Raw genomic sequence first — 22,002 nt, forward strand, 5'->3', positions numbered from 1 at the left:
TGTAAAATGCACATTTGAGCTGAAATTATTTTATAAGTTAGTGCCTTAAAGTTCCAAACTGTTACGTAGGCTATTATGATCTCTTCTGAGCGTTGTGCAAAGGGCTCTCAACACTCAACTAACTCTTCGTAAATTCTGTTCAGAAAAGTGAAGCAAACTATAGCTGGAGAATTAACTCAATGTTCATATATTTAAGAAATATGCCAAGTCGCATTTCATCTAACTGACAGGAATATACTGTCGCATAAACAGATCTCTTCGAAACAAAAAAACGCAAGTTTTTGTTTCGTTTCGAAAGATAAGCAATTTTATTTCGTATTAAATTCGAAACGATTCGTTAACTGTTCAGGTTATCTGAATGGGAAATGGGAAAAACTGCTGTTGCCCACTTTTTAGTTCTAGTCAATAGGGTAAACATGCGTTGATTGCATGGAACAAGTGTAACTTAGCTGGAGTCACCAATGTGAACGTAAACGCCTTGCTTTGACCCAATGAAAACAACCACATGTGTCAGTTTTGTCAGCTCAGACAGTAAAATGTAGGAGCTACATGAATTTGTCACATTGACTCAACTCAAAAAAGCCATTTTTTTTAAACATCGATTGTTTCATGTTAGTTGTAGAATACGTCCTGGCTTCTAATCAATGAAATGTCAAAGTTCAATGTACTATTTGTTTCTCAAATTTTTTTATTAGTTTATCTTGATAGGCTTAGCCTAAAAAAAAATAGTTACCTTGTTCATCATTCAATTAAGCTTTTGCAAAGCCTCTTTGCCTAAGTTGCCTATTTACCGACTGAAATTTTTTGCATGACCTTTTTTGTCGCCGTATCATGTCTGCTTAGTTTATTTTTTCTTTAACCGTTTCCTCTGGTATAAAAATATGCATGTGCGTGACATTGTAGCGTACTGAATTTCTTCTCTTCCAAGTTTGATAAATGCAGTCATCTCAAGAAAATGCGTCCATGTTGTCTTAACTTATCGTAAACTTGAAAGCCGTCAGCATAGCATACGCTTCTTTTACTTAAAAAATTGAGCTGCAGTCCACTGTGCCAAGCTGAACTGATGGAAACTTTGGATTAGCACCAGGAAGTGCGGAACCGTTCGCGAGTTTGCTAACAGCGCGTTGGCTGAAGTGTAGACAAGTCTATGAAAATTAATGAAAAGAAAACACTTTACAGCCAGAACGGATAAGTCAATCATGTGATGCAATCAAGCTGGGAAAATCATGACTTCATGGTAATTAAGAAACTCCTGCTTGATCAGACGCTGGCTAGTGTACATAAGCTACTGTAGTACATAAGCCACTATAGTCGATTGCAATCAAATTGACTTGAGGTAATTTCTTTTTTTAAATAATATAACTTGCATGAGTTCAACAAAACGCAAAAAATAAAAATAAAAGATAAACTGAAGTCACTTGAACTTAATTCAACCAGAATAGACAGCTACAACCTAGTTCCTTATAATAAGAGTGACAAGACCCAGATCGATACCATAAATTGCACGGCTTTTTTCTCTCAAAGAAATGCTTTGATGTTTACAAATCCTACTTGTTTTCTTTGTTTACCAATGAGCATGCCACAAATAGCCCAAATCTTAGTACTGCGAGGTGTCCATGTTTAAGAATAACTCTCGTACCATGACTTTGTCAAGGATTGTTTAAAAATCCTACATCACAGTTTGCTTTGTACAACAGTAGTTAAAACATTACTTTTATCCATTTGTCATACAAGCAAATAGTCATGGAACAACTGCACAATTTCCAACGGTCGCTTAGAGGTTTTTCAGCCAGCAGCTAATTGCCGGAGTTGAACTACCTTCTGCGTAAAGTAACTGACACTGGTTTCATCGGTCCATATTTTGAAATGAGTAGTCAATAAGCCTACAAGAAAATCGCCAATACCTAACCTATACTTTTGCTAATAATCATAAATGGCAATATAAGACGTTATTATAATCAAAGCCGTTCTTTATGACAGCAAATACATTTTGCGTGTACAATTCATGGCGACCTTAGAATTGTACATGCAGAGGTAGCCTACCTGCACCTAACGCTCAGTAGTCTATTCTGTAACTTCCGCTTTGTGTTTGAAACCTATCTACATTCACGTAGCTTATAGCCTAGTACTTCTTTTGTAACTCTTTGATTTTGTTGTTGCGTTTTCAGTTGCAACAAAGCTCCTCAGGCTTGAGACAATAGTTAGCCATATTACTTTTACGTTTATAAATGTTTCATTTGTGTGAACCTTTCTTGTCATCTGTAGGAAATTGACGCTTCAAGCAGCAGCCGGAAGCTTGCTTTCTTGCATAATGTGATGCTTGGATTGGAACAAAATATGTGCACAACCAATTCAGCCGGATATAGTTTTACGTACGTCATCGTAATAACTCATGCTAATTACCTCATCGCTTGACACTAAACCAGGGCTACTCAACTGGCGGCCCGCGGTCCGAATTCGGACCTTCTGCGTGTTGAAGGTGGACCTCGGGCTTCTGGAAGAGTAACCTCTTTGCCACATTTTAGGACCTCTACAGATTTCCAATAGGGAAAAGCAATTTTTTGTGATTAGCCAAGAAGCTGGGGGCTTCGCTCCCAGACCTCCCAACACTTTGCGGTCTTATCTGATGTGCGATCCACACAGCTACACTACAATGAAACACAATACACTTTTTCTTGTTTTATTTCTTTGTTTGTGTCACACAAAAATCCAAGTCGTTGTTACATACTACTAGCCTACCTGAAAAGTGTTTCGTTGCTCGTAGGCTACTGGTTGTTTAATTTATTAATTTTCGTGGTTGATTATGAAATATTCACCGGACTGCAAAAATATTCAACTTGTCAAAATGGAACTTTGCTAACATTAGTTGAGTAGTCCTGCATTAAACCAAAGCCAACTGTGTGCAAGTTATTCAACTGAAACTGCCCAAAGTTTTGTAGCCACCGCCGCATTGTGCTATTTGCGAGTCTGGACAGATCAGACGAGACTAGACGTATCTCGTCCGTGGCCTACAAAAATAGATGGCCTACATCGGCTACCGTGCACAAGCCGTCAGAACTGGAGACCGAAGTTGATTGCAGTTTGACATGTAGCCTACTTCGGTCTTATATTTGCTGTTTTTTCAAATGTTTTTATTCAATTGTTTCAGTGTTCAAGTTTTTTTCTCATAAAATGTTTTGATTTGAAAAAAAAAGCATTTTATCCAGCAATAGGTTAGGTAAACTCAATTCAATAGTTTAAATATTAAATGGAATTTTCTGTAAGTAAATTCAATAGTTTTCATTGGCCGATATTCAAAATGCTAATATTTCGATTGCAACATCAAAAAAGCACTCAACACTGAAACAATTCAACACACTAAAAACACTAGAAGAAATATTTTAGGCAGATGTAGAACCCACGTAGGCCTACATTGTTACCTACAATCGACTTCAGCCTTCAGTTATGACAGGGATGGGTCCTTAAACTTTTTTTAACGCGGACCCCTTAAAAATTTTTTTAGTTTGCGTGGACCCTCTTTGTGGCCTAGTCCGAGGAACTTTTTTGATCAGCATGAATTGGACATAACGCAATAAAATTAAAATGAATTTGTAACAAATTTATGTTTTAAGAAATAGCGAATGCAGATTGTTTTTCAATATCTTCGATTTAATTTCATTAATGTGACGGATGCTGCTGTTTGTTTTCAACAAGAACATGAAAGTGTGGCTTCGTCTTTGATAGGGCAACACCACACGCATGTCATCATTTGCATCCAACCGGTTTCGACTTTTTGTTTTGATAGTTACCAAGGATGAAACTCCTGACTCACATAAATATGTAGTCGCAAAAGGGATTATTGCAGCCATGGCTTTCTTTACCAAACGAGGATATGCTTGCGTCAACTAACTCCAAACATCGCCAACACTTTTCGAATTGAAGAAAATTCATAATGATTCCATTGCCCTTAGTTCAATGAACTCATCTTTTGCAAGGTCCTCATCACTGATAGATTCCAGTTCAAGGAGGAAATGGTAACGTATCCATGCTGTATTTTTAATATCCTCTGCGGCTAAGCAGTAACCTCTTCAAGAGTTTTGCAATGCTTCCAAATGTCTGCACATGTCTGTGTGCAGAGAAAATGGTAGAGCATTACAAACTGCAGTTCCATTTTGAAGCATCAGTTCTTCCAACGTTGAGAAATTAGAATAGTTTTTAGTCTCCAATCTCCTTTTCCACAGAGATAACTTGTCCTGAAAAGCTTTAAGTTTTCTCAGAAGCCTCCATAGTTGTAACGGCAGGGCCTTAAATAGAACGACTTACCTCATTCATATGAGTAAACAGTGGTGTACGCGCATACAAAAAATATTGACGCGGTCAGCGTAAACGCAAACGTTCGAAAAACCATACGCCGTATGCGTCAACGTAACTTGTAAAAAAATTTGGCGGCGTCAGCGTCAGCGCATACACTAGCGTAAACTCATTTTGTTTGCTAGGTGCCAAACATTCACACGGTATAAACCACTCGAAACAAACAAGTTTTATTTTGAATTTCCACGAAGAAGCAGAAGCATCTGAAAGTGTTTATCTGACATTTTGCTGCGTTTTGGTTTCAATATGTCTTTGCCCATTGAAAACATTCTTTCAACTGCAGCGCTGGAAGGTATTGGCGTGTTGTAGAGAAAAATAGACATTAAAAAGTATGCGTTGATGCTATGCTCTAAAAAACCGCGAAAACTTTACGGCGTAGCCTCAAGCGACAACTATCCAAAAGAAATGTGGCCGTAAGCGTTAGCGTAAACAAAAAGTTTACGCCGCAAGTCTACGGCGTATACGTACATCTCTGTGAGTAAAAACATCTGCCAAATAAGCTAACCTTTGAATAAACTTTTCAGTGTTAAACTGCTTTGAGAGTTCCATATTTTTGTCTCTTAGAAAAAAAAGAAACTTTCATTCGAAGTTCAAAAAAGCGCTTCAAAACTTGTCCCCTTGACAGCCAGCGAACTTCTGTATGATAAAGGAGAATTTCATATTCCGCTCCCATTTCTTGACATAACCTCTTAAATATTCGATGGTTCAAGGCACGAGCTCTGATAAAATTAACGATTTTCACACACCAGACAAAATTTCTTTCAAATTTGTTGGGAGAGTTTTCGATGCTAATGCATGGCGATACAAAAAGCAATGAGTAACGATGACTTGAGGAAAATCATCAGCGTTGTTTGAACTTAATCTCTTTTTATTTGATTTTTTTTCCATTTTTGAAATTATATACCGTACCGTACTAAGATTTCCATTGGGTCCTCATGGACCCCCTAAAACTAGTCCACGTACCCCCTGGGGGTCCACGGACCCCAGTTTATAAGAACCCCTGAGTTATGAAGATTTGTGCACAATGTCTGGGCTATCTATTTTCGTAGGCCACGATCTCGTCCCATTACTGTTTCAGATCCGAAGGCGCCGCGCTCTTTCCTGAATCGACACCTAAGTATAGACTACTAACGAAACCACACTGGTGCAGTAAAAGCACTATAATAAATTTGTTTTCATCAAGTGGTTCGACTCTCAGAGTGTGCGCTTGAGCAACTTAGGACTGCTCTCGATTCAGCGGCACCAAGTAAATGGAATAATTCTCCGGCAACAACACTTTAACAACTATTGGCATCTTCACTCTGTCACTCTCGGTGACCGGGCCTGCGTCAGGAGTTCAAAGTTTTTACAAGAAGGCTATGCGAAACTGTTTGGATTAGGCTAAGCTCTAAAAGAGGCTTTACCAGTCCGAGGATAAAGATCAAATCAAACAATTTGTGTGACACTCTGCTTTTACTATTATTTTGTCGTATTGCGCATCCTATGAAATCATTGGTGAATCAAAGGAAGACATTATAGGCTACAGTAGCCTACATGAAAAGTTCAGTGACAAAGTTTTGTTTTGAAATGAAATATAAAGCTTTGGTAGAGAGTTTGCTTTGTTGAACCATAGAGAAATAAAACAAAGTAACTTCAGCGGGTTTAACATGATGTAGCTTATTACATACACAAATATAACATAATTAAAAATAAACTCTAACGTTTTCGACACGTAGGCAGTAGGCTACGTGTGTCCTCATCAGGAATTACATATCTGCAATATACATAAAATGAAAATTGTAAGGTAAATTTGACTTTGCACTATAGCCTAACTGTAACTAACTGTATAGACCAGGGGTCCGCAAATAGTGGGTCGCGACCCAAATTTGGGTCGCGAGACCATTCGCAGTGGGTCGCAAAACAGTTTAAACTTACCATAAATATAACTTGTTGTATGGCAAAAATAAATACAATCATATAGTCTTTGATGTGCTGAGTTTCGTACGATTTGGTAGGCTACAAGAAAATTTATACATTCGATTGCAGTACAGTAGTTAAGCCCACGGTTATATAGCCTGGAAGACACCTTGAGGCAGGCCATGAAAACTTTCTCAGTTTATCTCCAGAGCTGGCGACTGAAACTCAGCGAAACCAAAGCATTGGCGGCAGCTTTCCACCTACACAATCGGGAAGCTGATCGTGAGCTACAATGGAAAACTTCTGTACTTCTGCCCCGAACCAAAATATCTTGGGGTGGCACTAGACAGATCGTACACAAACAGCAACCATTTGGTGTCACTGCGCAAGAAAATGACATCCCGCGCTGCACTACTCAAGCGCCTGGCAGGCTCCAGCTGGGAGGCGAGTGCTGACACTTTGCGTATAGCAGCCTTAGTCCTTGTCTACTCTTCAGCAGAGTACTGTGCACCTGTTTGGTGCCGCAGTGCTCACTGCCATAACATCGACACTGCCGTAAACAGCGCCCTGCGCACAGTGACCGGATGCCTGCGTCCCATACCCAGGCCCGGATTTAGGGGGGGCAGAGGGGGCAGTTGCCCCGGGCCCCCCCGACTTTTGAAGGGCCCCCCTATGTGGAAAAAAATGTGATTTTATGTTATTTTTTTCCTTTTGGCCTTTAAAGTTTCTGCAAAATGCTGTGTAGTACTGGACTGATGCTACTGTAGACGTAGAGATGATTTTTCGCGCCGTAGGAGCGAAAAATTGTTTTTCAGGGGGCCCCCCGATTTAAAAGTGCCCCGGGCCCCCGATCAGCTAAATCCGGCCCTGCCCACACCATTGGACAATTTTGCCATTCTTGTTGGCACCCAACCTGTTGAGCTTCGTCGCGAAGAAGCCACTCTGTTTTTTGGCCGACGGGCACTAGAGCCTAACCACCTTCTCCACCACAAGATCTCTGCTCTCCCAAACCAGCACCCCCCTTAACTGAAATCAAGACATCCATTCGTACCAGTCGCTCAACTTCTGATCAACGAAGCAGATGAAATTCATCTCTGCGGCTACTTGGGCGGACTATAAATGGAATTCTGAAGGGAAGTCAAGTACCACCAGACTCCATTCGTTCATCCACGACGCCGACACATGCCCCATCGGCCTGACACTACAAAGACAAGCATGGGTGCGCCTCAACTGTCTTCGTACGGGCGTCGGGCTTTTCCGCTCAACCATATGCACCAATGGGATTGGGGAATCGGCCTCTTTCTCCTTTTGTGATTGTGGTGCCGAGAAACAGACCGCAGACCACATCATCAATGATTGTACCATCTTCAAACCACCTAACGGAGTGGAAGGTCTGCGTGTCATGGATGATGAAACTAAAGACTGGCTACTCTGTATTAGCCTTCCAGTGTAGTCCGGGAACATCTTGAATCTGGGGCGGTAAAAGAATAGAGTAGACCCTCAGCCCAAGAGGCTTGCATGACGACGATGACGACGAAGCACACGTTAATAGGTCCACCCGCTTATTAAGCCCAATTTGGTCCATTCCGGAGTTGCTGAAGGTATAGGAGTGGTAGAAAATTGTCGTCCACTTAATAAGCCAAAATCGTCCGGTCCCGATGTGGCCTTCTTCTTTCGTTTGAGACTAGATCAAATCAAATTTCAGGGCAGGTGATGGAGAGCCAGGTGAGTGTAGCTTCGTCCAGCGTTGCTATACCATGCGTTCCATTTGGTGCCTTATAGATCAAAGCGAGGACGACCGTATTGGAATAATGATATTAATTTGCAAAGTGTTTTGCGCATTCCGAAACGTTTGGGTCGCGAAGATTTCGAACGATTGCTTTTTGGGTCGCACCAAAAAGTATTTGCGGACCCCTGGTATAGGCTACTAAGTACTAACGACACTCCAGACTGAAAAGCACAAACTGAACTGAACGAGTGCAAAGTCAAATTTACCTTACAATTTTCATTTTATGTATATTGCAGCTATGTATTTCCTGATGAAGACACACGTAGCCTACGTGTCGAAAACGTTAGAGTTTATTTTTAATTATGTTAATTTTGTGTATGTAATGCAATATGTTGATGTCCCCAAGCCACCTGCCTACCAGAAGTGCTCGAAGTGACAGACCACTTCACCTACCTTGGTTCAACTGTCACCAGCAACCTGTCCTGAGATAAAGAAATCGACAGACGGATAGCCAGGGCTGCAGGAGTGATGACTCAACTCGGGGCGAGAGTGTGGGACAATAATCTTTTGACACTTAACACAAAACTCAAAGTGTACCGTGCGTGTGTTTTTAGTACTCTGCTGTACGGTAGTGAGTCCTGGACCACTTATGTCAGACAAGAAAACCGACTTGAAACCTTTCACCTTCGTTGCTTGAGGCGTATTCTTGGTATTTCCTGGAAGGACATAATACCCAACAGCAACACCACTGTTCTGGAACGTTCTTGCTCCCTGAGCATGCACCTTCTCCTCTGCCAGCGATGTCTACGCTGGTTGGGGCATGTATCCAGAATGAATGATGGGCGCATTCCAAAGGACATTCTGTACAGTGAACTTGCCACAGGGAAACGCCCAGTAGGACGACCTGAACTGCGTTACAGAGACGTTTGCAAACGCGACCTGAAGCTAACTGACATAGACCCTGCCAGCTGGGAACTGATCGCAGCAAACCGCAACAGATGGCGCTACGAAGTCAGTGCGGGTCTAGCAAAGGGTAAGTCGAGGCGGAGGAAGCAACTAGAGCAAAGAAGACAAAGAAGAAAAGACAGACAGCAGCCTCAGAACTCCTCTGATTTCATATGTCCAAACTGTGGACGAGACTGCAATGCCAGGATTGGACTTCAGAGCCACATGAGAAGCTGCCGTACCCAGAGTGCTACCATCATCTGAAAAGATGGAAGGATGCCTACTACTACTAATACAATACCGTATGTTAAACCCGCTGAAATGAAATATAACATGGTGAAAGAACAATAAAAACATTAATCAAACACAATGTTTATACATCGTCAATGAGAATCGTGAGTCTCAGTTATGGGAAGAAAACTGAGTGCAATGGAGCCAAATGTAGCCTACGTTGTAGCAATGGGCACAAGTGACAAAATAAAACATGATTGTTATTATTTACAAAATGAAATTGTTCATCAGGCATTTCAATTATAAACTTATGTTTTGCGTTAATAAATATTAACTATGCTATAATATTATTATTTATTAACTATGCTATTAACTATGCAGAAACTATGCTATTAACTATGCAGAACAGTAATATTTATTAATTATGCTCTGACTGTAGACTAGACCAGGTCTATCACAAGATATTAAAGTGATGACTAGCAACTAGCCCCGCGCCGTTAGCTCAGTGGTTACGAGCCCGGCTCAAGATCACGCGGCTCTGGTTCAACTCTCGGGGTGTGCGCTTGAGCAACGCATTTCAGGACGGCTCTCCATTCAGCGGCTCTATAAGTATGCGAAACTACCAGGAATAACCTATCAAGGCTTTGTCAATCCGAGGATAAAGATTCAAAACCAACCAATCAACCTAACTTTTTATATCCAACGTTTCGTCAGGCAGCACGGCAATCGACTGGCTTTATCAAGGGGCTGAAAGAAGTAAAACTACCTGCCGATTAGCAGCAAACATTAGCAAGCAAACGGCACAACACAGAAACATATTAAACAAAATGAAGAATTTTGTAGAATACAAAGTTTAAAACGCACAAAATTGCTGCCTAATGTGATATATTATATTCGGAAAACTTAGGCTACGGTACTGCTTTTGTAGTGCTGTGTCGCAATGAAACCTCTTGTATGGTTTTTAAAATATTACGACAATTTGCTTGGGCCGCAAGGTTTTACAAAACTGATTTTTTTTTAATTGGTCGCCTTAAAAACCACTGATCTAGACCGAGTGGCCCGCCACTGGTGGTAAAAGGCAGAGCCCCTTGACCCCTGGAGTGGCGAAGAAGGTTCACACGAGGAAGAAGAATCGAACTTCTAGCCCTATGCAAAGCAGCTGACGGGGAAACCATTACCGGTACTTAATTTGCTTTGTATCATCTGCTTTTCATGTCACAAAAACGTGGCTTACGATTGGCTGATTGGTTTGTGGTTTCAGTGGCTGGGGCAGAAATTTGCCATGAAGTGGCCACCTTATTTTTGCAGCGTTTGCCATCAGAGTTGCCAGTTCCACAATTTTCCAGCGGAATTGGGCTAGTTTTGTTTTGGAGTCTCGAGATTAGCAGTTAAGCTTTCTTTGTTTGGTTTTGTTCCATTTTCACCAAATTTTATTCAATTTTGACTATTGAATTTTTCTTCTTTTAGGCCACTCTTGTTTGCCAACTGCCTTGTTTTTGCATTTCTGAGAAGAGTTGTTAGATTGGCTTTTTTAAGGCCAAATTTCTCAAATTTGGCTTTTTTTAGAGTTTGTTGGCCTTAGAAATTATACATTTGGTCTTTTTCTAGATTTGGCTTTTTTAAAATTTATTCTTCAAAATGCATAATAATCAATATTTCTCATATATAATAAAATTAGTTTGCGTTCTTCTGGTGACTATATGCTAGGTTACCTCGTGATGTTAAAGATGATAACTAGCTTTTGTATTTCCGACGTTTCGTCAGTCAGCACGACTGACTTTATCAAGGTGGCTAAAACAGGTTAACACAACCTGTTCAGCAACGATGGCACAACACAAAAACATACTGATAAAATGAGTAAAGTAAGGGCGCGTTCACACTATAAGAAAACATCGCGGCAGCAACGCGAAGCAAACGTTTGACGAGAAAAAAAAGTGTCTACACTACAGTTATTTCAACGCAGGCAAAGCAAAACGAATGCTCATACCTTTATGACGCAACAATGCTTTTTTCAGCCACTGTAAAAATTGTTTGATCAGTGTCAATGGTGCCACTACTGGTGTTTTTCCACTAGATCTAGTGTTTTTTTTCGTTATCTAGTGTTTTTTAGCGATTTAGCGCTATGTTGATGTGCATAACTTTGGACAGTGTTCAAAGTAGCCCTACCTATTGTTTTGTTTGGCTGTATCAATGTGTTTTTAGTACTTTTCAAAATGGACTATGTTGCACCCAATGATGACCAAATTTGAGATATTTAGCATAAATACTTTAAAAAATACACGCAAATAACTGTGAAATGTGTTCGAAGTAGCCCACCTTATGGTACGCTTAGTCGCTTACATTTCGGGTGTGGATTATAATGGTAAAAGACGAGGGACCATTTTATTTTGCTCCTGCAACCTTTCCACTCGGGCTTTGAAAGTAAAACACAAGGGCCTTATCCAAACAGGTTATTTGTGCAGATTAAATTATAGCGACATAGCGATTCTATTATATTCGCGCAGTCTGAATTTGGAAAACTGTTAATCAGTGGGCAGCTTCGACTTCCAGCAGATAAACCGCTACACGGTAGGCTACAAACCAACTATCAATGCCGTTTGTATTTGTAGATGAAGCTTTTCCCCTTAGTCAAAACTTAATGTGACCCTACCCTGGTTCAGGCTTATCTCATGATAAAAAAATATTCAACTACAGGCTGTCGCGTGCGCAACGAATTGTAGAAAATGCTTTTGGCATATTAGCTTCAAAGTTTAGATGTTTTCGTCGTCCTCTTCTAGTTGCTCCTACTTCTTAAATTGTTAAGGCAGCCGTTGTTGTTCACAATTTTCTCCGACGTGAGTGTGGTACACAATATCAAAGTCCGAATTCTACTGACCATGAAGATAGCAATGGGACCGTGCACCTAGGTGAATGGAGAACGGAGGGCATTTCTCAAATGCGTCGCATCGGAAGACGAAGCTCATCTGAAGCCATGAATGTACGCGAATCTTTCAAAGATTATTTCAGTAACGTTGGAGCAGTTTCATGGCAAAATGAAAAAGCTCTGAGCACCACGTAGCTTAAGATGAATTGTAGCATGAAATAACCATTTTCAAGTTTGTTTCATCACAATGTATTTCAATGAAAAATGTAGAAACATCAGAAATGGCACACTAATATAATAGGCTACTAGTTACAATGTAATGATTCCACTTGTTGTGTGTACGTTTTAACCAGCTCCATCACTTCGTTTTGGAAATTCATCCTGATTAGTTTTGGCATTTGTCTGGCCTCTTTTGCTACAAAGTCAAAGAAAGAGCCGATGGAATCATGTTCTTGTTCTGCAAAAATGAAAACAGATACATTATAACATCATCATCAACCAATTTTGATTATACAGGCCATGAATTAATCCTCATGTCGAGGGTGTGGCCTGTCTGTCTGTCGAGAACGAAGTCTTCCCCTCCACACCTCGCGATTTATTGGGTTGGCAGAGTCCATGTTCAGGGCTACAAGGTCACGTTTTACAAGTTCTTCCCAAGAAAGTTTTGGTCTACCTTGACCCCGCTGTGCTGCGATGTTGACACATCTGACCTGTGAGATCCAGCTTGAGCTACGCTCAACGTGACCAAGCCATCTCAGTCAGCCTAATTGGAGGACTTCACTGATGTCTTTTAGTTTAAGCTTTGATAGAAGAGTCTCAAACTGAATGTTGTCTTCAGGCTTGACTAGGCAGGTCCATCTTACCATCGCTCTGTCATTACGTTGTAGGCGCTTGACGGTGCTTGCTAAAGTAGCCTACGTTTCAGAGCCATAGAGCATGACACTCCTCATACAACTGGAGTAAACTTGCCCTCTGGTTGCAGCAGGAAATTGCTTGCTTGTGAGGATAGGTGTTAACAAATATTGTTAACAATAGGTGTTAACAACAAATTGTGTTAAATTATTTCATGTGCTTTCAAACTTGTGTGGAGTTCTCGAGGTTGCAATGCCAGTTCAGTATATTTGTATTTCTGACCAACAAAGCGGAAAAATAAACTTCATGTTCATAGCCGGGGTCTAGCTAAAAGTTGAGTAGGCCTACTGAATAGAAATTAACTACTGAACATTTTGAAGTTTATTATGGCAAAGAAAGGTAGGCTATTGTAGTTTTAAAACAGCAGATAGTTTGGTTACCTGCTTCCTTCTGTATGTCTTTTAACTCCTTCATGCAAAAGCTAGCAATGGATGTCGTACAATCGCTTAATTTGCGTTTGCGACCGCCAGTTCTTTTCTTTTGCTTTGTACAAGTATCTGTGAAAGACGTAAAACAATATGAAGACGTGTTTGGTTGGTTTTTGAATCTTTATCCTCAGACTGACGAAGCCTCAATATGCCCGTTTCGCATACTTGTAGAGGCTTTTGAAACAGGACTGGTTACCGAGATTGACAGAGTGAAGTTTCCTATTCCTATAGTTGTTGGCGAAGAAATGTTCCATCCACTAGGTGCCGCTGAATGGTAAGCAGTCCTGAAATGCGTCGCTCAAACGCACACCCCAAAAACCGAACCGGCGCCGCTTGATCTTGAGTCGAGTGCTAAGCCACTGACATCTGTTAATAGGTCCATAAACACACACAACATAACCCACAAACGATTTGCGATGAATTCAGCATTTACAGGCCGCAAGGCGTAGCCTACTTCAGCTTATTTACCTGAACTCATACGCTGGTTCAATGAAATTGGCGATGATTCTACTGAAGCAAGCTCGCTGTCCTCAAGAGAAAGAGTGACATTTTCATTTGGAGCCTCCGATGATTGGCTGTTGTCAGGCAATGAATTAAAAACTGACTGAGCGTCAGCTTGTATGTCTCCAGCAATGTGGCAGTCAGCTTCATTTTCTGTAAGAGGTGATTTTTCTTGAAGATCCTCTGAGATTCCAAACGTCAGATTAGAAGTAGTTCTGTGAAAACATTTGTATACTTTCAGTGCCATGGGTATTTGGGTAAGGCTACTCGAAACAAAAATATTTCGTTTCGAAGCGAAATTCCTTTTCTTGATTTCGTTTCGAAATAATTTCTGAGTAAAGAAATTCGTTTCATTTCGAAGTCCAAGCCATTTCGTTTCGTTCTGTGTTCGAAACGAAATATACAAGAGTTTGGAAACATAAAAAGTGCCAAAAACTCATACATCAAAGTGAATTCGCATTAAGGCTGTTCGAAACAAAATTCCTTTTCTTGGTTTCGTTTCGGAGCAAAAATCTTTAAAAAGAATTTTGTTTCGAACAGCCTCAGTATTGGGTACGCAACAAAACATTTCAGTGACATAGCAGGCTTATCCTTGAGCAATTAACTTTCAGTTATGGCAACATACGTTTGTGTGAAATACATATTGATTGAGAGAAATGTAGACTACATACAGGTACAGATTGATTTATTTTGCACCACATAGGCTAAGCAATGCCTGAATATACTTACTTTCTATATGCCATGACTGGGTCAAGAAAACTCATAATGTTGAGCAAACTCCACGGCTTGCTAGTGGCAGCTGCATCGCCAGATCGAGGGATTTTTTTCCTTATTCGTCTGTATTTATCCCGAAGTGATTTCCACACTTTTAAACAGTCTGAAACTAAACAAGCATATTTTCATCTAACATGATACATATTAATGACTCATCCATACACTGACTTGTCCTGCATGTTCGGTCCTGTAATAGGCTATCATGAACTAGGGATGGTAGAAGAAGGGGATTGCTCACTCAAAAGTAAGGTGGACAACTGGAGGGTCATAATGTTATGACAAAATTTGATACAACTACAGCTTAAGGTCTACTGCCATATGTCGCATACTCAGGTGCAGTTTATATGATCTGCCCACGTGTGTACAGAGTGTGTATCGCCAAAATAAATGTAGGAAATGTGTGATATCATGTTTATTTAAGAAAGTCATGATAATGCAGGGTTAGAATTTACGCAACACCGGTAATGGTAGGTAGCCTTACATTGCTGCAGTAAGGTTTTGCAGATTTTCTAGCACCCAAAATTTTACCTAAACATAGCAATTCATTTGATGAGAATGAATTTACCTAAAAGCAAAGAAAACGTTGTGTAGTTCTGCTAATTTTTGAACTTCTTAATAACCCTCCAGCTGTTTATTTCGCAAGAAAAATCAGTAAAGTGAGTCGTCCCGATATTCCACTGTCCCTATCATGAACAGTTACATGGCTAAAAAACAAGTATCCTATCAAGCAAAACATTGAGTAATACGATGAATCTGATATGTCTCTTACGATGAATCTGATATGTCCTTAAACTTAACTAAAGTAACTGTGGTTACTCAATGTTAGGAGAAATGCAGATGATAAATTTTACTTGGATCCATGTATTGTAGGATGCAACCATAGAGGTCTGGTCTGGGTTATGTTGGTTTAGATCTCACATTGTTATTATGCACTTCAAATACAATAAACTACGAAAAGCAATAATAATACTCTAAATATACCCCAAAAAACACTTTTACACTATGTTATATTGGGTGGTCCTTATATGTAGTTATAATTCAAAAGTTAGCAAATAAGGACCACTCTAATATTACAGTATACCGGTACTAGGTACTACAAGACTCACCATCAGGGCAATTACATTGAGCCGCAACTTGCACCCAAGCGTTCTCACGGCTGTTGTGGTTGTGGTAGGACTGTGTCTTCAAATCCCAAAGACATGAAAAGTCTTGTACGGCCAAAATTAAAGTTTCCAATTTTTGGTCGTTGTTGAAAAATGTGCTCATTTTTTTACTGAGAGTACCGTAACAACTAGTAGGGCTAGCTACAATAATGTTATGATCTAAATGATACCCTTTCTAAGTTACTGTTCTAACTACAGATTCTAACTAAAATAATTTGGATATATTCCTGATTCACTGGTCATGAAACTGAGCACTTTGGGTACAAGCTTGCTGTCCTAGGTAGCCTTACCACACTCATTTTATAATAATTTTCCTTAACTACAGTCCTAGGTAAAGCCAAAATAACTTACTGAGACCCAGCAATTGCCTTATCTGCTACAGAAACTTTCCCAGGCTATTCAATATCCCTGTATAACTACCAACTTCAAACAGGGTAGTTGTCCAGACTCCAGCCTAAGCGAAGCAGACACCCGAGACTCAGAAAATCAACTTTCGAGCCAAAAACACGCATGACGTCACGCAGAAACCAAGCGCAGCTGAGCAGAAAAAACGCTCAGGATTGATCTTTGTCACACGCTCACTTTGTGAAACTGAAGCAAAGCAACTACAAGTGAGCGACACCAGGCGACAATAAAACAAACAAAAGGTTCGCTTTGCTGCGGCGAAAATAACTGTAGTGTGAACGCGCCTTAAAGCAGCAAGAATCAGAATTAAAACACGCAACGATACCTAGAGGTTAAACTAAATGCAGGGAATGCCTAAAACCAGTAGGCTACTTTCCAACAGCGTAAATTTATCTATCTATTGGGCCACTGTCAAGAAACGTTGAAAAAACATCAGACAAGACAGAAAACAATGGGATTAGCAATAACAATGGTAGAGAAAACGCACTGAGAATGGAAAAGGTGAAGCTAAAGTTAAAGTAATTTTTTGTACACAGAGGGGAAATTCTGACCATCTTTTTGGTTAAGAGCATGTTGTGCCTTCTGGTTTATGTACCATTTTTCTGTGAACAATCTTTTTGTATAATCCTTTTCAGTTTTAAGAATGGTGGCGTTGGTCCAAGTAATTTTATGGTCTGAATTTATAGAGTGTTTGCAAAGAGCGGAATGCTCTGGACGTTGAAATTTAATAGCTCTTTGGTGCTCGTTGATTCTAGTTGCTGAACAGGTTGTGTTAACCTGTTTTAGCCACCTTGATAAAGTCAGTCGTGCTGACTGACGAAACGTCGGAAATACAAAAGCTAGTTATCATCTTTAACATCACGAGGTAACCTAGCATATAGTCACCAGAAGAACGCAAACTAATTTTATTACCAAATGCCTGGTGAACAGTCTCTCTCTGTTTTTATTTCTCATATATCGTAACCTTACCAGATGAAAACCATATTCAGCATTGATCAATACATATTGTAGCCTATACTTGTTCAATAGGCTACTTGTAATGTGACGCCAGCGCCAAGTCAGATTACGCTCACCCTCTAAGTGCCAGATGTCACCACTGTATAGCGCTTCCACTTTGGTGGTAATTACCACAATTGTGGAATTTTCATCATGCTTGTGGTAAAAATGTGGTAATGAAAAATTTGTGGTAATTTAGTGGTAGTATGGAAATTTTGTGTGAAAATGTTGCGAAAATGTGGAAATTATAAATTTTATAAATTTGACATAAAATACTATCAATAAATAAGAGCATTTAAACAGTTTTCTTCTGAAAACAAACAGATATGCAAAAAACTACTTATAATACCATGCGACTAGCATGTTCCGCTGTTTTCGGTTTGATTTTGGAATGCGTCCTGAGTCCTGACTTTGAACGTAGGGTGACCATGTGATCATATTCATAGTCAAGATGTCTTTCAGATTCTAGCTGCGGTGTCAAGTACCTACAGTACTTTGCTTACTTATTTCGGGCGTTTTAATAACTGTTAATAACCGTTAGCCTACTGTTAATAAACTGAGCAGTTGTTTTAGACCTTATTTTACACTATGTATTGTAAATATAGCCAAATAATAGCGTTGCCAGATCAGGAATTTTGTCCCAATTTGAGAAAAGTTTAAAGCTGTTAAAAAACAAAAATTTGCATTTTGGAATTTTTTTTAGTTCTGGGTAAAGATCAAAACCCTAACCTTACTCCTAAGTCTAACCCTTACCTTAACCTTCCCTAACTTGATTGATTGAATCTTTATCTTCGGACTGGAAAAGCTTCTTGCAAAGCTTAATCCTGGCAGTTTCGTATACCTGTAGAGGCTTTGAATCACTGACGCAGGCCCGGTCGCGAATTTTTTTTTCCCACGAGCTTTCTGTCTCATTGATTCTAGTCACTCTAAAAGTAAGATTTTGCCGCTGAATGGCGAGCAGTCCTTAATGTGCGTTGCTCAAGCGCACACTCCAAGAGTCCAACCAGCGCCGCTTGATCTTGAAGCTTTTTTGTGCCAGAAGTGACGCGCTAACCAGTTGAGCTATCGGGGCGGACTATCTTTAATCCTAACCCTGGCAACACTTAATTGAAACCATGGCAACAAGTGGGTAAAAATAGCCACTTTGTTAGAGAGAGAGAGAAAACTTTTATTTTGTCTGTTGCAACAATAGCACGGTAACGGTACAATTATACACAACATGAATAGAATAGCACCATAGCCATCTAGGTACCACAACAGATAGGAAGCAGCGAAAGACTATATCAGTCATCGAGTCAGCTGCTTCCCTGTTCTTAATGTGACAAATGTCAAGCATCGGTAAATTACGTTTTAGTTATTTTTCCAGTTTCCCTTTTGTTAGTTTGCCGTTCACTACGTGTTTGCGCCAACAATTAAAAATAAAATTGAAAAAAAATTAAAAAAAAATTACAAGTTTCCTGAACTTTTTACTTTGAGTCTTCGTAGGCAAGTTAAAAAATGAATTGTGATGTCACAAAAGACCCCCGAAAGATAAAAAATTAAGGAAACCGGTTCAGCGTGACAGCACGACTTGTAGAAAAAACAAAGACACAATTGAGCGCAATAACATATAAAGTGATTAGTGAATATTAGCCTATCTGTAATTGATGTAGGCCTACTACTTTTTATTCAGACAAACTTTAATCATTTAATTTCAGTTTAAAACGGTGGTATTAAAACAAATGAATTAGGTTAAAAAATGCTACGCAATTAAACATATGCAGGTTTGAAAACAAAATGTGGTCTGTTGCAGTTAATGGATCAAGCAGCCTAATTAAGACATCAATTAGGCCTACTGTAACATGGGGAAGCAAAAATGCTTGCTTCTTGGAATTTTGTGTTTAGGCCTACGTTATCTTAAATATGTTTTTGTTTTTTTGGTGCGTATGTTGAAGCGCGGGAACGTTTTAACGTTTTATTTTTCTGTTGTAAGCTTATTTTAAATGGCAAAATCGTCATTTCCGTAGGGTGACAATTGACTTGTAGACCGTATGGTCGTTTCGTTGTCTCCCTGTCGGTATGGGAACTTGTGTAACTTTGCATTGTGTATATTAATTGCATATTTTAAACATGTACCTATGTTCCTGTTACTGACAAATAAAACATTGATTGATTGATTGATAGAAAAAACAAGAGAAGGAACAGCTCGAAAGATCAAATTTTCAAAAATATTATTGTTGCGTCATAAAATATGAAAATTAGGCAAAAATTATAAAATCAGTCAGACCGAGCTGATTACATTCCTATAAATTAAAAATTGCGCAGAACTACAAACTATTGGCCAACAAAACAAAATTAAACAAAAACAGGGTTGTAACATACGGTAGCCTAGGCTACAATGAACAGTCCAGATTCATTTCTTTAAAAATTTGATTTGGTAACCATAAACAACATTCTTTTGAGTCGATGATTGCAGCACCAAGCCTGGGTAGGGTTTGAACTTGGTTGAACTTGGTTTTCTTTGCCTGCCTTGCTCTTCTTTGCTATGAGCTAAACGCATCAAGACGTGTTCCCCTTACGACCATCAGCACTCTTGATAACGCACCATGGCCGATCTTCATAGCAACTGTCCATACAATTCTTAAATATATCAGCTAAAGCTATGTGGGCTAATAAAGCTATAGCCTAAATATATGTTGTTTATTTGTTTGTTTTTTTTTGTAACATTTTATTTTTTATTTTCCCTTTATAGGCTATCTTCAATTTTTCTGAAGGTGTTGCGACCGTGCCAAATTTCTTTCAAATCAATAACTTACTTCGGTCTCAAGCACGTTTTAACGTTCGCGTTTTGTCGCTTCTACCTTTTTCTCGACCTTTGCTATGTTGACGTGTATTGTTTTGATATGATGGTCAGAAATAAAAACAACTGAACTGAACTGAGTGAAAATGAAGGTTGACTAGGGTTGGGTGGAATATAAAAAGGACAAAAACATTTCTTGTGACTTCTCTTTACTTTGTCTTCAATATTCAATAATAAAAGTGGCTATCCATGAGCGATCCAACTCAGAATATGCAAATAGCAAAATGGCTGCTGAATTCACTGGTAGGCCTTTATACTGTAGCTACTAGCTAGGCTAAATCAAGGTTTCTTTGAATTGTCCCTTCTTCGCGAGTTCTTTATCGATTTTGAAATTTTTTTGACTAAAAGGACTACAATTAAGTTCCTTTCTCAATTTGTACAAATCTAGCTATTCTCCAGGCCTAATTTTTTCTTGATTCCAACTTATATATTTAGACCTGGAGAGCAAAAACTTTGCTGTTCACTTTGAAAAAGCTGGAGGAAAAAAAAAAGTAAAATGTTAATGTAAAAGTAAGTTGAAATACGGTTAAAATCGGTAAGAACATCACAGTAAAGATGTGGTAATCTGAGGACAAATGTGGTAATACAAGTGGTAATCTAGCTTTGTAAAAGTGGAAGCACTGCGGGCACTGTAGCGGATTAAAACTCATCCGCACAGTTCTTTTATACTTGTTATTCTTCGGGCTACGTTCAGAAAATATTTAAAATCCGCTACAAGTCATAAAATATCAATAAATATAAATATTAAAGACATTACTTTGATAGAAACAGGTACATATCCATTGGCCTTTTTCATCTAATACTTTCCTTGTTTGGCCTTTTTTGTATTATTTTGGCTGTAAGACCTTTTCGTAGCCTGGCAACATTGCTGCTTAATGCTGATATTCAACAAGAACAAATCCAAGTTCGGATTCTGGCACAACAATGCTTACTGTATTACATCTTGTTCGAGTTTGGCTTATTTTTGGCCTTTTTTCTACTTATTTGGTCTATTTTTTTGGTGAGTTTAGTCTGTTTTGCAAATTTCAGTCTGGCAATTTTGTTTCTGAGACTTACAAATTTAATTTATCCTTACTTATGCCAATCAAAGTAAAGTGGACAAAGTATATACACCGCAAGTTGCGTACAGTTCACAAACATGAAGAAACGCTCAGTGTTGAACAATTCCATCTGATTATAGCCAAAAGCAGCGAATCCATTTAATGATATTGTGGTAATGCATTGGGGATTTTTATCATGCTTTTGCTAGGCTATAAGCATAGATGCTATAAGCCAATGTGCGTATTTGTAAACATCAAAGTAATTGCGTCAACTTCACAAATTTGTAAATATTTTGCAATTGATTATAGAATATAGACTATACTGTAGTTGTAATGCCATATTTGCTGTTCCTGTTGGACTGTTGCTAAACTAGGGTATAAGATAGCTTTAGAAAGCAAAACAACCAAGGGTTTTCAGGCAGAGGCTGTGACCATCGTATGTCACTACTAATGTAATGCGCTTAAGCATATATTTTTGTGAAAAGTCAGATCATACACCAACTCAGCACCAACAAGAGAAAAAAAATGGAAAAACCGAAACACTAAAAATATATATACATTAATGAAAGGCTTTTTTTAAAGGCAGTGGCTATTTGACCGGCTCCGGTCTTTGAATCTGAAACACTATTTGACCGGTCATGACATCATTACACATGCACTTTTTTCTTTTTCTCTTTCAAAGCAAAAGACGAGAAGAAAAGAAAAAAGTCCCTATCGTATATAAGTTCTAAATTCGACAATTGTATTCAACTCAGTCAGTGGCGCTATCGATAGTCCTCGGGCTGGTGTACCAGAGGGAATGAGTTCGATACTACCGCAAGCGACATTTTTTTTTTAAACTAAATTTTGACCCGAAGTGACACAATTGTTAGGCTGCTATATACATTTTTATGGTCAATTTTTAATTTCAGTAGCCTACAGACCATTTTT

The 22,002-nt window shown here is 39.2% G+C and overlaps 1 protein-coding gene across 1 annotated transcript; it reads right to left on the minus strand.

Annotated features, from left to right (window-relative positions):
• Positions 1-12,261: 12,261 nt before the first annotated feature.
• On the minus strand, positions 12,262-14,839 carry LOC145772838 (uncharacterized). The gene is made up of 4 exons (XM_082584721.1): positions 14,585-14,839; positions 13,823-14,070; positions 13,307-13,423; positions 12,262-12,471 (listed from the first exon to the last, which is right to left on the minus strand). The coding sequence occupies exons 1-4, from the start codon at positions 14,617-14,619 to the stop codon at positions 12,320-12,322; spliced, it is 552 nt and encodes a 183-aa protein (XP_082440847.1). The 5' UTR covers positions 14,620-14,839; the 3' UTR covers positions 12,262-12,319.
• Between the last annotated feature and the right edge of the window lie 7,163 nt (positions 14,840-22,002).

The sequence above is a fragment of the Aplidium turbinatum genome, chromosome 6 (assembly GCF_918807975.1).
Source record: "Aplidium turbinatum chromosome 6, kaAplTurb1.1, whole genome shotgun sequence".
Classification (NCBI taxonomy): Eukaryota; Metazoa; Chordata; class Ascidiacea; order Aplousobranchia; family Polyclinidae; genus Aplidium; species Aplidium turbinatum.

What these genes read in the sequence shown, in the direction of transcription:
- LOC145772838 (XM_082584721.1), bottom strand. Translation starts at nt 14,619, where the DNA reads ATGAGTTTTCTTGACCCAGTCATGGCATATAGAAA. An exon ending in CCAGTCATGGCATATAGAAA is followed by an intron (nt 14,071 to 14,584) that starts GTAAGTATATTC and finishes ATGTTTTCACAG; the next exon opens with AACTACTTCTAATCTGACGT. An exon ending in AGACATACAGAAGGAAGCAG is followed by an intron (nt 12,472 to 13,306) that starts GTAACCAAACTA and finishes TCATTTTTGCAG; the next exon opens with AACAAGAACATGATTCCATC.